This window comes from Eriocheir sinensis, chromosome 41 (genome assembly GCF_024679095.1).
Source record: "Eriocheir sinensis breed Jianghai 21 chromosome 41, ASM2467909v1, whole genome shotgun sequence".
NCBI lineage: Eukaryota > Metazoa > Arthropoda > Malacostraca > Decapoda > Varunidae > Eriocheir > Eriocheir sinensis.
Window position 1 is genome coordinate 6,327,295 of NC_066549.1, and position 17,691 is coordinate 6,344,985.

At 47.7% G+C, this 17,691-nt stretch overlaps 1 protein-coding gene across 3 annotated transcripts in view; it reads right to left on the bottom strand.

Moving 5' to 3' along the window:
• The window catches only part of LOC127009559 (putative neural-cadherin 2), a 93,739-nt gene that overhangs the window by 4,026 nt on the left and 72,022 nt on the right, over positions 1 to 17,691 (bottom strand). For 2 of the 3 annotated variants that reach the window (XM_050882745.1, XM_050882744.1), the window contains exons 11-25: positions 16,950 to 17,126; positions 14,685 to 15,084; positions 13,968 to 14,170; positions 13,006 to 13,169; positions 9,505 to 9,673; positions 7,583 to 7,837; positions 7,130 to 7,297; positions 6,634 to 6,782; positions 6,035 to 6,374; positions 5,665 to 5,910; positions 5,222 to 5,560; positions 3,493 to 3,808; positions 3,041 to 3,233; positions 500 to 732; positions 166 to 411 (exon numbers count right to left, since the gene is read on the bottom strand). In XM_050882745.1, coding sequence (XP_050738702.1) covers positions 166 to 411; positions 500 to 732; positions 3,041 to 3,233; positions 3,493 to 3,808; positions 5,222 to 5,560; positions 5,665 to 5,910; positions 6,035 to 6,374; positions 6,634 to 6,782; positions 7,130 to 7,297; positions 7,583 to 7,837; positions 9,505 to 9,673; positions 13,006 to 13,169; positions 13,968 to 14,170; positions 14,685 to 15,084; positions 16,950 to 17,126 — 3,598 coding nt within the window. Of the gene's footprint in view, positions 1 to 165; positions 412 to 499; positions 733 to 3,040; positions 3,234 to 3,492; positions 4,874 to 5,221; positions 5,561 to 5,664; positions 5,911 to 6,034; positions 6,375 to 6,633; positions 6,783 to 7,129; positions 7,298 to 7,582; positions 7,838 to 9,504; positions 9,674 to 13,005; positions 13,170 to 13,967; positions 14,171 to 14,684; positions 15,085 to 16,949; positions 17,127 to 17,691 lie in introns of those variants that run through there. The other variant, XM_050882746.1, reaches the window with a different exon arrangement.

Here is a 17,691-nt window from a genome sequence, read left to right on the forward strand (position 1 = left end):
TGTCACATAATCTGTACGCCGAACACATTTTTCTCACTGAAAGTCAAATCCAATATACTAAAGCCCGCACACCAGCAGGCCCTGCTCTGGAGTTTTGCTTGAGCAAAGAAACACCAATGCCAAGGAATTAATACACATGAGAATATTCAACACCTGCAGACCCACCTTTGCACGGGTTGTCCGTCGGGCCGTCCAACACCTCCAGCCTGAGCAGCTCCGGGCCAGCGGAGTCTTCCTCAGAGATCAGCGTTGCCGTGGCCTTGACCCCGCCCACCGCCACACCTTTAAGGGGCTCACCACCCACACCCACACCTTTAAGGTGCTCACCGCTGCCTCTCTTCTTTACTTCTGGTGACCGACGGGTCAGCAGGAACCGGTGCAGCCTCAGGAACAGGATGACGACTACGAACACTGTGGGATAAAATATGGCTGTCAACTCCCTTTGCCATATTATTTTGTGCTCAATGGGGAGACTATAACCATTTTGCCATTCACTTACCCAGAACTAGGAGGGAGATGGTGAGACCAGCTATGGCTGCGGGGCCGGCAAGGAGGTGGCCCTGTGGCGGCGACACCGGCCACTGACAGTGGTCCCCAACGTGGTCTGCCCCACACAGACACAGGTACCCAGGCTGCAGGTTGTGGCACACGCCGCCGTGCAGACACGGCCGCCACTGGCACTCGTCCACGTCCTCACAGCCGCCGCCCACCAGCCGCGCCCCCAGGCCACAGCTGCGGCGGCCCAGAGTAACACTCACTTGAAAAGTTCTCGTTTGACTTAGGAGTATAGGAAAATTCAGAAGTTTTGCTTGGACTTAAAAATATTGTAACCATTAACAAAAATGTTTATTACTTTTTACACACACACACACACACACACACACAGTATCGCAGTGCAGTGGTTAGCACGCTCGTCTCACAACCATGAGGTTCCGGGATCGATTCCCGAGCGGGCACATGGAGACGGAAGGCCAGTCTCCTTTTAATCCGTCCCTGTCCACCCAGCAGGGACACGACAATCCTCGTCGACGGACCGGCTTTGGCGGAGTGAGCCGGTGGAGTCGATTTGTCGACACCCTCTTCTTGGGACGTCCCCCGACAAAGGCCCGTGGTCTCTCCAAGGAAGGAAAAAATCTTTAAACAACACCCAGCAGCGAATGGATACCGGATGTCAGTCTGGGGTTGTGTGCCGCCTGCCTGCTAATTTTCATCGGGTGATTTGCAAGTTATTTTAGAGTAAAATGAATATAGAATGTGAGAAACTGTTTTTCTAAGTTTCCAGTCAGGTGTACAGGCTAACTTTCGCAACATGACACAAAAAATATAATGAGTACAACCTGAAAAATGAACCTTTAACAAAACTGTGTTAACTCTGTTCCTGTGTTTTGTCCGTCTGATTCTCTCCTTTCACCTCTCCAGAAGCTGTTTTATATTTGGAGCTATTCGCCCCCCCAACACACACACACACACACACACACACGCGCAATAGCTGCACGTGGCCTCGGAGCTAACATTCGACGCATTAGCCTTTGAGCCTGTGGTGGGTAAGAACCTGTCAACCCAACGCCCAGGTCTATCGACGCCCATGGATCCGTCACTTGAGCACAAAGTTCATTCGGGGAAGGCACTGAGCTGGGGATCGCGAGTCAGGCACGTGATCAGACCATGCTGAAATTGCACACACACACACACACACACACACACACACACACACACACACACCATCATTCTGACCCTTTTTCATTCTCTTTTTTTTTATGAATTTATCGTATCAGCCAATTCACTGGTCTTAGATAAGTTGTGCTGACTTGGATTAATAAACGATCAGCCGGTGTAGGCATCTCAGGAGGCACACTGTGATAATAACACAGTGACCCAGACTGACGAGGATACTCGCTTTCTCTCTTTACCTGGAACAGAGAAAACGAGTCTGCATGAATGGCTGCCGCCTCGCTAAGGGAGGACTCTTGCAGCGATGACACGATCACTTGTGTGTTGTGATCACTGTGAGATGCTGCCATCGCATACACTCTATCATGAATGGGTTTGTCTCACTACAGTGTCTATTTAATCTATCAATTCCCCACTGTAAACCAGCTCAGCATCAGACGTCTGCCAGCACGGGAAGGAGCGACGTTCATTAGGGACACTGGCTAACCGCTGCGTGTGCCGTTAGGAAAACAATGAGCTCAAAACTGTGAGAACGTGAAATGTGAATAGTAAATAAATAAAACTGTTGTTCAATCAGGGCATGTAGCACAACACAGCAAAAAAAAAAAAATATATATCGCACCAGTTAATGCATCCCTTGTACTTCCTCCTGGTTGGCTTTTTTTATTAGATTGTCCCTCACGTCCCTGAATACTGTAATCAGGAGCAAGGCACCACCATGTAAATCTAAGGTGTCTGCGAAACTATTCTCCTTTCCATTTCACAAACCTGTCCTGGGAAGTACAGCCTGGACAGACTTCTCATCGGAAAGAATTCAGAAAGAACTTTCATAAGAGGGAAAATGTACAGGCAGGTGTTGTAAAGCAAATGATGCATAGATATCCAGTTATGTAAGCCATTACTGAAAAGTGTGAGATTATGTATTTTCAATGCTTAGTTTATTAACCCCGATGATGTGGATATCCAATAACCCTTGTACGTGAACATCTGCTTCATGACACACATGCGTGGTCAAGATAATTCTTCTCCATCACCCACACACTCATTAATGAGAGAAAAAAGAAGCCGATCAGGAGAACATGTATGCAGAACTTCCAAACTGTAGGATAACCAAACTTGAAGACCTCAGACTTACTCCTCGTGTGTTTTCTACATCTGGACCGATATGGCCGCAGGACAGTGTTTCGTTCCACACATGATATAATATCCTAGGAATCATTTTTAAATGTTTTGAAATATAAATACTACAAGTACAGCAACACACGCTGCTTAGCATTTAGTCGTACTGTCATGTGAAACTCAACGATTCGAAAGCTCCCGGAAGACACGGCGATGGTTCTAAAAGGTCACAGAAAAATGCTAAATTTACCTGCAGGACGGCTGCTGCCAAGTGGCGTGGCAAAAGAGCGGCGCCGCACAGCTGGAGTTGCGGCAGGCGTCCCCCGGGGGGCTGCACCCTTGCGCCACCTGCCCCGTGGTGGTCACCTGGCCCCACTTGGTGGTGTTCACCGCGGACGACAGCGGCAGCGGACGTCCAGAGACACGCAGGTCGTCTATACATGCTGCCAGGAACGTAGGAAATAGTGTTAGTCATATGATGAAAAGTCTTGAAACGTAAAAGATAAAGACGCGTGTGTTACACAGGAAGAAGCAGAGTGAAAATCATTCTGTGAGTGCACGATGAAAAAATATATTGTGAACAAGGAGCTATCTGCCCATCGCGGGGAAGGGCAACACAGACACACTCAGGCGGGTGTTGCTGGGTGGGTATGTCGTCTGTGCCTCGGCGGGTGTGTGCCAGCGCGGCGGAGCAACACTCACTGTCCTGCAGGTCATCGTGGACAGCCATCAACTCCACGCCCCTGAACTCCGGCAGGCCGCCCACCGTCACGCCCTCGTGCCTGTCCACCCGCAGAGGCTTGGGCGGGTCCAGCGAGGCGAGCGCCGTCAGCCCCACCAGTGTCTCGTTGCAGCGCCAGTCGTCCCCGTCGTCCACCCGCACCACCAGGCTGTGGCCCCAACGCTCGGCCGCCACCGTGTGCCAGGCGCCGTCCCCGAGCGGCCGCTGCAGCACACAGGCCTGCCGCGCCTCCCAGCCGGCCCCTGACACGGAGGCGCACGCTACGCCCGCCTGCAACTGTACTACAGAGTGAAAATTATTACCATGTTACGTATCGCACTGCTACAGACGAGTCAACACACGGAAAACATACGAAAAAGTCTGCGTTAGTCTCATCAGCGAACTTTGAGCAAGACTTTCCACATTATGTTAATAGAAATTTAATTAGTTGCATTAAAGTTGATGGTAAGTGTTTTTATGTGTGTGTGAGTGAGAGAGAAAAAGAAAAGGAGGAAAGATGGAATAAAAAAAAATGAAAATAAGGAAAGCATGAAACCGAAAGAAAAGGAAAAATGAATGAAAACAAAGATAGAAGTAAATAAAAGAATATAGAAAGAGGAATTATGAAAAAAGAGAAAAAGAACAACAGAAAGAAGAAAAAATAGATATATTTATATATAAAAAAAACAAGCAAATAAATAGGAAATGAAACAAAAAGAGTAACGATAGACATTTATAAAAGAAAAACGATCAAACAAAATGATAGGAAACAAAAGAAAAGCGAAACAAAGGAACAAAGGTTGGCAGCAGCAGTAGCCTGGGCACCGGAGGAAGAGAGGAGAGGCCGCCGCCCCGACGTTGCGCGCCAGGCATTAATGAATGTCGAGCAGGTGATTATGGCGGAGGGATTCACGCGCGGCACTCATTAACACAACAATGACTCTCTCCCTCGCGTTCCTCACTCATTTTCCACCACACTCCGCGTTCTTCCGATACATTCGCTGAGCACATATCAAGCTTAATTTAAAGCTGAATTTAAATCAAACTGAATCTAAAGACATCTTAAGCAATTCAATTCTCAGGAGGAACATTTTTCGCATTAATTAAAGGCTTACTTTCTGGATCTTGAACTAATTTTCATTAAAGCACTAATTCATTTTCGCCCACCCAGGTAGTGAGATAATGATAATTATTCACTGAGTCTAATTACGGTAAGCCCTTTCAGTTTTGTCCGGCGGCTGATATGATGGGATACAAGAAATAAAGAATTGAGCAAAAATGATTGTGTTTTATTTTCAAGAGTTTCTTAAATAAAGTCTGAAAAGCTGTTGGGGATACAGGAGTAGGACTCACAAGGCTCACCTGAAACACAGAATTCTTTCAACAAAAAATACGCGCAGTAACTGTAAAAAAAAAAAAAAGAGAAATGCACAAACTGATTTAGAATTTAAATATTCTTAATTTTTAGGATCCAGATGTTTTTATCATGAGCATCAATACTGACTGCTAAAATAAATAACCCTTATATTCACGGAGGGAGTATGACAAGGTATCTAAAGTTAATCTGTTCTAATTAGCAGCAGCTTCGCTGAAACCTTGAGGGGATAAAGTCAGGCTTGAGCAAAGGGACAGGTTCGGAAGTGCAGCGAGAACAGCTGGGAAGGAGGCAGTGTGGCGGCTGACGGGGAGGGGGATGCTGGTGAAGCTTACCTGCAGCGTGAGGGTGGCGGCGCGGTGGTGGGCGGCCAGCTGCAGCAGCATGCCGGAGTGGGCGCCGCGCAGCCTTACACGCACCTGTGCCCGCACCGCCCACGGCTCCGGCGAGAAAGCTAGCGCCACCTTCACGTAGGAGGCCACCCCGAGACGGACGGGAACAGTGGGAGTAGCACAAGACAGTCCAGTCCACCCCGGGTCACATTCACACCGCGGGCGTCGCAAGCCCCCCATACACTGCCCTCGAAACCCACACCTGCTTGGGCACGCTTCATCTTGCTCACGGCAGCCGCCGGCACTAGCGTGACTATGTACTGGGTTACCTAAATCCACAACCTGTAAAGGAGTCATCTATAAACCAAGACCATCGTGACGCGTAAGTGCATAGCAAAAGGCGTGAGATATGAGACTGGAGCCTGGCGTGTGACGAAGGATCAGACCTGAGTGTTGACGGTGAGGCGGGAGAGGCAGCCGGTCAAGCGATGTCGAGTGGGCGCCTCTCGCCACCCGTAGTCCTCGGGGCGGGGTGGCGTCTGGGCCTGGCCACCAACCTGCAGAAACGCCGCCTCCAGCCATACACCGCCTCTCCTCGGAGCCCTCCACCGCCCACGCGCCAAGCAGTGAGCGTCGCCTAGAGCCCCGTGCTCCCAGCCCCTCCCGCACTGGTCCACCATCAACGACGCGCCCTGCCGGCCACCGGGGCTTGGGTTAACTACACGCACGCACGCACACACACACACACACACACACACACACACACACACACACACACACACACACACACACAAACTTTAACTCTTTGTCTCTCACCTGGTGATCGACTGCCAGGTGCAGGCTGTGCCAGCGGCCGTCGTGAAGGCTGGTGTTCACCTGCAGCTTGATGGGGCCGCCCTCACCCTCCAGCAGTGCCTGAGGCCGCCCGTCCTCCAGCTGCAGGGCGAGCATGGGTGTGGGCGTGGCTGGGCTCGGCGTGGGTGCCAGGGGACCGGCGTATAGGAGGAGGCCCTGGGGGTGGCGGACGAGGAGGCGGAAAGCCAGGGTGACGGGCAGGCAGGGCGGCAGGGGCTTGAGCCACGCCCACCCGGAGCCCCAGAAAGTGCGGCTCAGCACCTTGCACTGCGGCCCCCACGCCCTCCCGGAGCACACACACCTGTCACAGCGGGGGCCAATAATAGCTGAACTACACGCTAATTACAAGGAAGATTGCCTCCAATAACTTCCATCTGAAGTATGAAGCTCCAGCATAAGGGCACGATGTAGGAGGCGCAAGGGCAAGCAACCAAAGCAAAGTGTGGCCGCGAGAGAGGAATCGGACCATTTTTGAAGCTTGAAAGAAATAGCGTTGCAGTTAACTATACTGTAGCTTCATGATATTGCCACGTTTTCTATGAAGGAGCGGGATGGCTCACCTGTTTTCCCCTCGCATGTTCCTGACGCAGCGGCCCCCGTTGAGGCAGGAGGTGGGCGTACATGTCTCCGGCTCACGGGAGTGGGTGACGCAGGAGCGAGTGCGGGTTAGGCGTGGTGTGACGAGGGAGGTGGTGTTGGTGTCTACGACCTGGGGGGAGGAGAAGCCATCAGTCAGCTCCTATGCCTCTGAGTGTGGTTTGGAGAGGAGGGGGGGGAATGTGGGTGTAGATGGGTGGGTGGGTTGGTGAGTGGGTGGATGAGTGTGTATGGGGAGGGGGTGCTGGGTGTGGGTGTAGATGGGTAGGTAGGTGAGTGGGTGGATGAATGTGTGGGGGAAGGGGGGGCTGGGTGTGGGTGTAGATGGGTGAGTGGGTAGGTGAGTGGGTGGATGAGTGTGTCTGGGAAAGGGGGGCTGGGTGTGGGTGTAGATGGTGGGTAGGTGGGTGGGTGGGTGACTGGGTGGGTGGATGAGGGTGAAGAGTGGAGTCACCAAACCTGCAATGGGAGGCTGGTGGAGGCCATGAAGGAGGCTGCACCAAGCTTCGGCTCCCCCACAGCCTGGAGGTCACCGTGGGGAGTCTCCAGGGTATGCGCCCACTGGGGAGACGCCGCGCCGCCCGGGTCACTCGTCACCGCCACCGAAAGCCTTGTCGCGACCTCCAGCTAGGCGACACGGAGTGGAGATAATGGTATAGCAACACACACACACACACACACACACACACACACACACACACACACTTAAAGAATCCTGAGTTAGATATATCACTGTGGCATGGGATACATATGATATTTAGATGAGTTATATCTATTTGAAGGATGATATAAGTTGTCTCCCAAACTGAAAGCTGTGGCTCCCAGTATAAATATTTCCTTTACTGTGTGTGTGTGTGTGTGTGTGTGTGTGTGTGTATATATGTCTTGCAGCACAGTGGACGCGGGACTCACCTGACCGGCGTGCATGGTGAGGAGGCCCTGGAGTTTGACGGAGTTCACAAAGCCTCCATCAGCCTCCTTCACGCTCACCCACACACAGGAGGTCGTGGGGTCGGAGGGCGGGTCTGGGGTGGCGCTGGGGGCTGTCTGGCGGGCTGGGGAGGACCCGCCACACTCGTACACACTCACAACCTCGGCAGTACCTTCTGGCTCCCCCACGATCTTGATTATCTCCCTCAGCAACGCGCCAAGTACTCCTCCTCCTTTCTGTGGTGGAGAAACTCAGTGATTAACCCCTTGACTACTACGGATTTCCTACCAGAAAATATCACCAAGGTACAGGAATGGAACAAAAAATGACTGCTATAATTCAATGAAGAAAATATAAAGTCCTGCATCTTGGGAGGGGATATCCAGCATACCAATACCACATGGGAAACACTCCACTATCCACCGCAGAGTCATAGAGAGACCTGGGACTATATGTTACCAGGCTCCCAGTGAAGGCCAAATCAGTGTCAATCTCAGCGGACGGGTAAAAAGTTTTGTCCAGCTTTAGTGAGAAACGTGTAAAAAGCTTGTCGGCAGATGCTACATAACCTAAATGATAATAATAAATGGCACTTTTTCTTAAGACTCAGCATTGCAAATAAGAAAGAAGGCTTCGTTTCCTGTTTTCTATTTAAAACTTATTCGTATACTTTCTTGAATGAGTACAATAAAAAGAGTATCTTCTTCACTATGCAGTCTTCTTCTGTTTCACTTTAAACCTAGTAACAAAAAAAAATAAAACGAAAGCTCCCCACTGTGCTTCATTCAACACGAGTATTAATTAGTCGCACCAACGTGAAGGCTGCAGCTCGGAGGAGATCTCTACGTTTAATCATATTTTTCCTATATTCATGTTTTTGTTCTGAGTTATGCACTTGTAACAAAAGCTGCGATGTTGTTAATGATATTTCTTTTCTTATATTCATCTATTTGTTCTGAGTTATGCACTTGTAACAAAAGCTGCAATGATGTTAATGATATTTTTTCTTATATTCATCTATTTGTTCTGAGTTATGCACTTGTAACAAAAGCTGCAATGTTGTTAATGATATTTTTTCTTATATTCATCTATTTGTTCTGAGTTATGCACTTGTAACAAAAGCTGCAATGTTGTTAATGATATTTTTTTCTTACATTCATCTATTTGTTCTGAGTTATGCACTTGTAACAAAAGCTGCGATGTTGTTAATGATATTTCTTTTCTTATATTCATCTATTTGTTCTGAGTTATGCACTTGTAACAAAAGCTGCGATGTTGTTAATGATATTTCTTTTCTTATATTCATCTATTTGTTCTGAGTTATGCACTTGTAACAAAAGCTGCAATGTTGTTAATGATATTTTTTTTCTTATATTCATCTATTTGTTCTGAGTTATGCACTTGTAACAAAAGCTGCAATGTTGTTAATGATATTTTTTCTTATATTCATCTATTTGTTCTGAGTTATGCACTTGTAACAAAAGCTGCAATGATGTTAATGATATTTTTTCTTATATTCATCTATTTGTTCTGAGTTATGCACTTGTAACAAAAGCTGCAATGATGTTAATGGTATTCAAGCCTGTCACCCAACATAATCTCTTTCCTAATGATGATCCTGGTGAGAGATTCTTTCTTCCCTCGTATTAAAGCTTCATGGATTTGGCAGACACGATCCTAGTATCTTTGCAGACAATCTAAAGCATTACCTTATAATCTGAGGCAGCTGGAAGAGATGATTATGGAACTATATATATTTTTTCTATTTATATATGGTAAGACTTCCAACCTAATTAAGTAACGTATTCTTAGTATTCTTAATGTAATATATGAAGGAAAGTCTTTTAATTCCTCATGTGAAAATTTTGCACACAGAGAACCAAACAAAAGCAGGGCACAGTACCGAGGGAGACCAGCCCCGCGTGAGGTCCGTGGGCGTGGTGGGCGTGAGGGCGAGGGGGGCGGCGTGTGTGAGGGCGTCGGGCGGCAGCGTGTGCACCACCACCGTCACGTTGGCCGCCACACCTCTCTGACGCCACACCCGGTCGCTTACGGAGAACTGCAACTCGTACCTGGCGGGGCGGAGACAGGTGAGGGAGGTGGGAGGAGGAACGGAGATAGAGAGAGGCCCATATTATTAACCCGGTAGCTGCGGGGATCATGTTTCTTAATGGTCCCTCTAAGCGAGAAAAATGAGAAAAATCATCACTCACACAAACAGTTTCATAATATATATCAAAGCATTTGTGATCAGTTTATGTATCATCTATTTTGGAGGGTCTATATCATGGGACAAATTTGGCCCGTCGCTGCTACCGGGTTAAAGGGGCTATTACACTGAGCAAATTTTCCGTGGATCTTCAGTCAAACCACGATTTCCGCTGGCGTGGTTCTCATTCATTTCTTGTTCTTGCTGATGATGATGATGGTGAGTAATACCGTCGTCCTTCGGTGAAATCTACCGTAGCTTTGGAAGATCGTGGACACGTCAGAAAACCACGGAAATATGAGAACCACGCCAGCGGAAATCGTGGTTTGACTGAAGATCCACGGAAAATTTGCCAGTGTAACAGCCCCTTAAGCGTACCGAGCTCCCTTTATTACTATTTCCCAAGGCCACAGAGAAGACTAACCCGATTTTCATGGCGATTTTTCCCGGTCAAGCCTCAACGTTGCCAGATTGTCGTACTCAGCCCTTTATATTTACCAACGTCCGACCCATGAACTATCTCCTGAGCCCCAATAACTAGATTCATTTATAATAATCGTTAAAATAGTTAATTCCTGATGTTTCTTGGCAGTAATTAGGCGTCAGAAACCGGTAAATACTATGCTTTGAGTACGATAATCTGGCTACTGGTTCAAGGTGCAGAGGTCGTGTATAACTATCACTAGGTCACAAAACAGCCCTTGAGAATCCCAGCAACTTTTCAAACGGGCGAAATAAGGGGCCGACACGTTTAATTATACGGACTAGAGAGAAGGCGTTCGAAATAGCTCATGCGTGGAGTGGAAAGACGCCATAAGGAAGTAAGGGGGTACTGACGGAAAGGGAAAAAAGCTATAACAATTGTACATAGATGAAGAGAGAAAAACTAGCAGGCTATGTGCTTATGCGTGGAGGAGGAGAATGCCATAAGGAAGTAAGGAGGCACTGACGGAAAGGGATAAAAAGCTATAACAATTGTACATAGATGAAGAGAGGAGAACTAGCAGGTTATGTAGCAGCGGGCAGGAGCAGCGAGTAGCGGGCTTTTTTTTATTATTGTTTCCTTTTTTTGTGCCCTTAAGCTGTATCCTTTGTTGTAAAAAAAAATGCGTAGAGGAAGAATGCCAGAAGTAAGGAGGTATATACGGATTGGAAGGGAAGCAGGTCTAACAGATGTACGTAGGTGAGAGAATAATCAGCAGGTTAACTATATCATTCACACGTAGCAGGATTTAAGAAAGAGATATCCACGGTCAGGGAGGTAGACAAGAGAGCTCATTACATTATCGGAAGGAGGAAGACGGAGGAAAGGGAGAAGAATTGAGTCGGCTGATCAATGTACGGTAACTCCCCACCAAGTATGCGTTGGGTGTGATGATGAAGTACAATGGTGTGCCGGCAAGAGGTGATGGAGGGCAATGGTGGTGATCGGAGGGAAAGTGTGGTGAGGGAGAAGATTATATAGTTTGAATTATGATGGAGCTCGGATGGTGACGTAACAATGTGTGCCTTGTGACTGAAGACTGATTGAGTGGTGCCGTGATGATGAAAGGGGGCACTGAGATTGTTCGGAGGTGGAATGGTGGAGGTGGTGATGGTGGTAGGGGTGGAGGTGGAGGTGGGAGTGGAGTGGTCTTTGATGGAGTAAAATAATGAGGTGGGAATACAGATTACACACACACACACACACACACACACACACACACACACACACATACACGAGAGGAAAAAAAAAATACAAGTGTAGATATAAACGTGTTCGCCATTATGTTCACAGAATTAATGTCATCGGCAATTGCATGAATAATTATGAGCAATCAATCATTCGCCTCACAGTTCATCCTTTGAGCTAGGTAAAGCGATTTTGTTTCACTGTATTATTTTTGTGTGTGCGTCCGTTTCGCATTAGTAATATACACAACGTAAAGGAAAGTGGTTGACTGCGTTTATTAATTCAAAAGGTCTATTAAGCGTACAGGTATGAGAAAAAATAAACACTTGCACACGTATCCAATTAATGCAAAGGTGTGGTGTATCCCTCGACTCCGTTCTTACGCTTTTAATCATCCTCCCGTGAAGCCATGTGTGTGTGTGTCCGTGTGTGTGTGTGTGTGTGTGTATACATGAGCCTGAATTATAGTAACTTAACATTTCAAAGGAGGAAGAGAAAGGAAGAGACCCCAAACATTTTTGTATTAGGTCTCGTGTCGACAAATAGTTGGCTTTTATCAACCGTGCTCCAGTGAAACGCCACGATGGGAAACCGACGAAAACTAACAACCTTCCTATTAATATACATGATCTAATTAAGTGTATCAAGTGAACAAAGAAAGACAGACTTCGATAAGTCGTGGCGCATTTTGTACTGGCCCGGCAGCCCTGGGGAGGCGGGGCTTTGTGGTCAATGTGTGGGAACGGCGTCCTGGAGTCCCGCCCGCCGCTACAAGTTAAGAATTTTCAGTCATCGCCGAGTGACCGAAGACTACCTACATGCAGCGTTGCCAAACTATCGTACACTGAACATTGCATTTACCGTTTCTAGGCCCCAAGACTGACCTAATCACACAAAAAACGATAGAAAATTAAAGTTATCGTTGAAACTGTTAGATATAGATGGATTTCGTTATTTTTTGCTTTAGTTATCGGTCAGAAACTATGAAAATGCAATGCGCTGAGTACGATAATATGGCAACGCTGCCTACACGTTGCTGAAATTCACCCATCAACCCGGACTCGAGATTAACTCTTTAAAGATGATAAAAAATGAGCCCCGGGTGACAGCATGAGCCAAGCAAGATCGCGCCACCATAAAACACTTGCGTGCGCCATAACGGACTGGAGCCGACCATCAGGCCACACCATAAGGAAAGTTTCGTTTAGTCGGCGCAACATCTGTGGTCATGTGCCGGAGAGAGACAGGAGGGGGAAGGAATTATAGGAGAAGGGAACAGACCCCAGGAGACGGAACACAACCCCCGATTAATACCTGGTACCCATTCACTGCTGGGTGGACAGGGGCGTAGGGTATCGGAAAAGCCGCCCAAATTTTTCCACTCCGCCCGGGAATCGAACCTGGGCTCTCTCGATTGTGAGCCGAGTGTGCTAACCACTGCACCACGAAGCCCCCTCAGGCTACACCAAAAAAGACTACCGGCGCTAAGGAAGGAAAGTAGAAAACATACCGGCGGCTCTTACCTGCCTTCCCGAACTTGACTGGATGCGAAGATGGTGCCGTCGCGGGGGTGCAGCGAGAAGAGCGGGTGCGGTGACCCGGCCCAATGGAACTCCTTGTCCCCCAGGTCCCAGTCATCCGGGTCCTCGACGAACACGCGGCCCAGAGGAGCATCAGACCCGCCGCCCTGGGGATGGAAGACGCAACGTTCAGGTACCTTCATAAACTCCTATTGGTTACTGTATGTATTGGAAGATGTAGAAAACGCAGCTCCTATTGTGTGTGTGTGTGTGTGTGTGTGTGTGTGTGTGTGTGTGTGTGTGTGTGTGTGTGTGTGAAAGATAACACTCCTTTTAAGGCTCTGAGATTGAATAAAAGAAAACATCATGTATTTCACGATGCCTTTCCGCTATGAAGAGAAAGTATCAGGGCAACAAATCGTAACTTTGGCTGACGGGAAACACTTTGTGGCCCTGCTTCTGAATGGCTGAGACACACGGGCAGTTATCCTTAAGTGATCACCGAGAACAGTGTATATAAAATAAAATCAGATCAAAATAAAATCAGATCAAAATAAAATCAGGAGCAGCGAGTAGCAGGCTTTTTTTTATTGTTGTTTCCTTTTTGTTGTGCCCTTGTGCTGCCTCCTTTGCTGTAAAAAAAAAAATGTCCATTGAAAGACTCACGCCAAACGGGCCGTCACAACTATTCAGATATCGAAAAAAAACTCCAATGATGTGTAAATATGCAATTCCATCCAATATCTAGCTCTCCATCCAAAATTGACCACTCGTTTGCCTCTATTTTCTTTTATAGCATCAGTAATTAACTATATAACGGGCAGCATACACCAGGAACAGTGCTTAGAGGGATGTTTTGTTTATATCTATTTTTAAACTTAAGCTGCTTCCTTTGCTGTAAAAAAAAAGCTTTAAACCACGGGACTTTCGTTACCTCCAATCACTGCCCATCGATGCCACGCTACCTGAGTCTTCCAGAGATAGACGGTCTTGGCGCCGGGCCGCATAGGGTTGTCGTTGAGGTCGTCCACCAGCACAGTGATAGCGTGGGTGGCGGCGTGGCCCTGCGCGTCTGACACCTGCACCGCCACGTTCAGCCGCTGGTGCCTCTCCCTGTCCACCGAGCCGGCCGTCCACAGCTCCGCCCCGCCGCGCCCGTTGAACAGAACTTAGAGCGGGAGGGGAAGGGCGTGTGGGTGCCGCGGTGAGTGAGAATGAGTTATGGTGAAGAAATACTGCGTGATGACTCAACAGGGAATAAAAGTGAATTGTGACGATCATCAATAGTGGTCCAGCGATTACTTATGACTATCCACACACACACACACACACACACACACACACAAAAGTATCAAACACACACACACACACACACACACACACACACACACACACACACACACACACACACAAAAGTATCAAACAAACACACACACACACACACACACACACACACACACACACACACACAAAAGTATCAAACAAACACACACACACACACACACACACACACACACACACACACACACAAAAGTATCAAACAAACACACACACACACACACACACACACACATTTCGAGTCCAAACATGTCACACGCTCCAACAAGATGTACCTCACGCACCACCTCTCACCCTGCATGTTCCCACTCTCATGTGTGTGTGTGTGTGTGTGCCTTACTTACGAGGGTCAAACTTGAGCTTGACGAGGGAGAGAACAGTGGCAGAGTTTGTGGATGCCAGTGAGAAGTTGAAGGGCGGGCCGTGGCCAAGTGCCCATTCGTCGGGGTCCGTCGCCTCGAGCACGCCCAGACGGGTTGGCGGGCCGCCCTCCATCACGTGTAGGACGGTGGGCGGCAGGATGCTGGGCGGGCAGTCGTTCACGTCGATAACAGAGATGGTGAGGGTAGCGGTGGCGGTCAGTGGGGGCGTCCCGCGGTCCACGGCCACCACCAACGCCACACCGGCTGCGCCCCGCGGAGACTCCCGGTCCAGCCGCTGCCGGAGACTGATGTGGCCCATTGCGTCGACATCGAAGGAGTCCCAACCGCCCTGCAGCCTGTAGTCCACACCGCGATGGCCGCCCTGCCGGAATGGAGGAATGTGACAACTCCCTCCACAAGCGGACTCAAGATTTGGCTTTCGTATACTTAACAGTCTTAGCTTCCCCATCAACAAATTAGTCCGCATTATCTACATGTTTACGATAGACATTGATTATACTGCTATGAGGTCATTATATGTAAGGTCAGATATACTGCAATGATATGAAAAATTTGGTTAATGGTAAGGTTTTGTCAAGCCGAAATATATACCCCAAGGCAGCCTCTTGCCGGTGAACTCCATTTAGACACAGCCCGCCCAGGACGTATAGCAGTTGTTCTTTCTTCTCTTTATAACAGTTTTCTATATATGGAAAATCATCGTATAACACATAAATCATCAAATAACGTATACGTCGTCAGATAACGTATACATCATCAGATGACGGACATTTCTCGGTCAAACAAGTGTTGATATTGAAATTTCTGACCAAGATACGCCTCAGACAAAAATAACTCCCGCTTTGCGAATAACAATAGATGGAAAACAAGAGGTTCATTAAAGCGGTCATTATCTGAAAGCGGAAAAGTGTAAAATGATCGCAACTTTTATAACCAAGGAAAATAACTGTTGACTTCTTTCTTCCATAATATTTCGTTGGCTGCGGTTTATACACTAAATTTGAAGAAAACATTTACTTATTTAGCTATTTACCTATTTATCTGTGTGTGTGTGTGTGTGTGTGTGTGTGTGTGTGTGTGTGTGTGTGTGTGTAAAAGAACCAGGTCACTCGCCACTCAAACTAAACTTCTTGAGTCTGCAACAACTGCCTCTAAGCCGCGACTTACGTTCTCTTTTCTAAAAGTCAATATGGTGTAAAGCAGAGGACGGCACACGACTCCAGTTTTCAATATAATGGAAAAAGAATAAAGACACTGACAAAACTTTCAGTATCTCAATAAAGGAGAGAACACATTGAGAGGCTCGACAGAAGTTTTAAGTCCCGAGGAAGAGAAGCAAATTCCAAGATCTTTCGCTCCCTGCTCGAATCTCTTACTCCCCGTTGCATTCTCCCGGGGCAATATTCTGGCCTCCCGGGAGTGTCACCGATTGGCCTTGCTGCCAGAGGAGAGACTAAGCTGAAGATGCTATTAGGGTTCTTTCCGGACACGAGACATAAATGCAATAGCCACACGTAGTAGTTAATCTTTCAATGACTTACTAAGACTCGGAGTGATGACCGTTCTTCAATACAAAACCGTGTGTGTGCAGGGTAGTGAAATGTTTACGTGCATCCCGGGTCACACATGATATTAAGAGTTCATATCTTTGCTCATGAAAAGTATTAATGCTCCGCGAATGCCTCCAGCACGACAGTAATACACTAAATTTATTCATTTTGTCATTAACGTCACTGTTGCCGTCACTGAATTTACTTTTATTTTTCACGAGTTCATGGTGTTGGCAGCGTGTGGCAATAAGTGTTTGGACAAGTGCACGGCTTATTAAAGAAAGCCTCTGATATGTGTATATGTGTAGGTGTGGGTGGGTGTGAGTGAGAGTGCGTGTGTGTGTGTGTGTGTGTGAGTGAGTGAGTGAGTGAGTGTGTGTGTGTGTGTGTCTGTGTATCTCTGTGTGTGTGTGTGTGTGTGTGTGTGTGTGTGTGTGTGTGTGTGTAGGCTCGCGCGTGTGCCTATGTGAATTATGCAGCAAAATTACAGATGTTTTAAGCATTTTCCATAAATTATTGAAACGACCCTGCAAATCAGAGCATGGATATGGGTTTCCTGTTGTACGCAGTAAATAATTCGCAGTTGCTCCCTTGTTTGCTGATATTTCACATGCATTTTTAAAGGACGGAATGATTTACAGTGACTCCCCTCAACTCATCCTCTAAACACACTCACCGCGTCTGGGTCTCGCGCAGGCATCGAGACCAGCGGTGTGCCCGGCTTGGCGTCCTCGCTCACCGTGACGTGGGCGTGAGAGCGCGTGAACAGCGGCGGGTTGTCGTTCACATCCTTCAGGCGGACAGTGACCCAGGCGAAGTCCATGTGAGCGAGGTTCCCCCAGCCACCAGGAGCCTGAGGGATGGATGGACAAGGGATGACAAGGGTGCGGAAAGGAGGTTCTAGGAAGAGGAAGGATAGAGTGGAGCCGGAGATGGAGGGAGAGGGATGACAATGCTACGAGAGAAGATTATAAGGAGAGGGAATAATAGAGAGGAGCCTGGAATATGGAGGGAGAGAGAAGACACTGGTAGGGAGAGAAGGTTCGAGGAAGATGAAGAATAGAGTGAAGTCTGAAAGATGGAGGGAGAGGGGAGAGAATGGCACGGAGAGAAAGTTTTACGAAGAAGGAAAGATAGAACAGAAAGGAGAAAGCCAGAGAAGTGGGAAGCGTTCAAAGAGGGAAGGATAGAGCAGAAAGGAGAAAGAGAGAAGGGAAGGAGAAAGGAGAAAGAGAGAATGGAAGGAGAAAGGAGAAAAAGAGAAGGGAAGCGTTCAAAGAAGATGGAAAGATAGAACACTACGGAGAAATGTTAGAAAGAGGGAAAAGAAGGAAAAAATAGAGGGAGAGTTAGCAAATGGCAAGGGGAAAAAATAACGTAGGGAAGAAGATTAAAAGAAAGGAAGGAAAGGAGGTAAA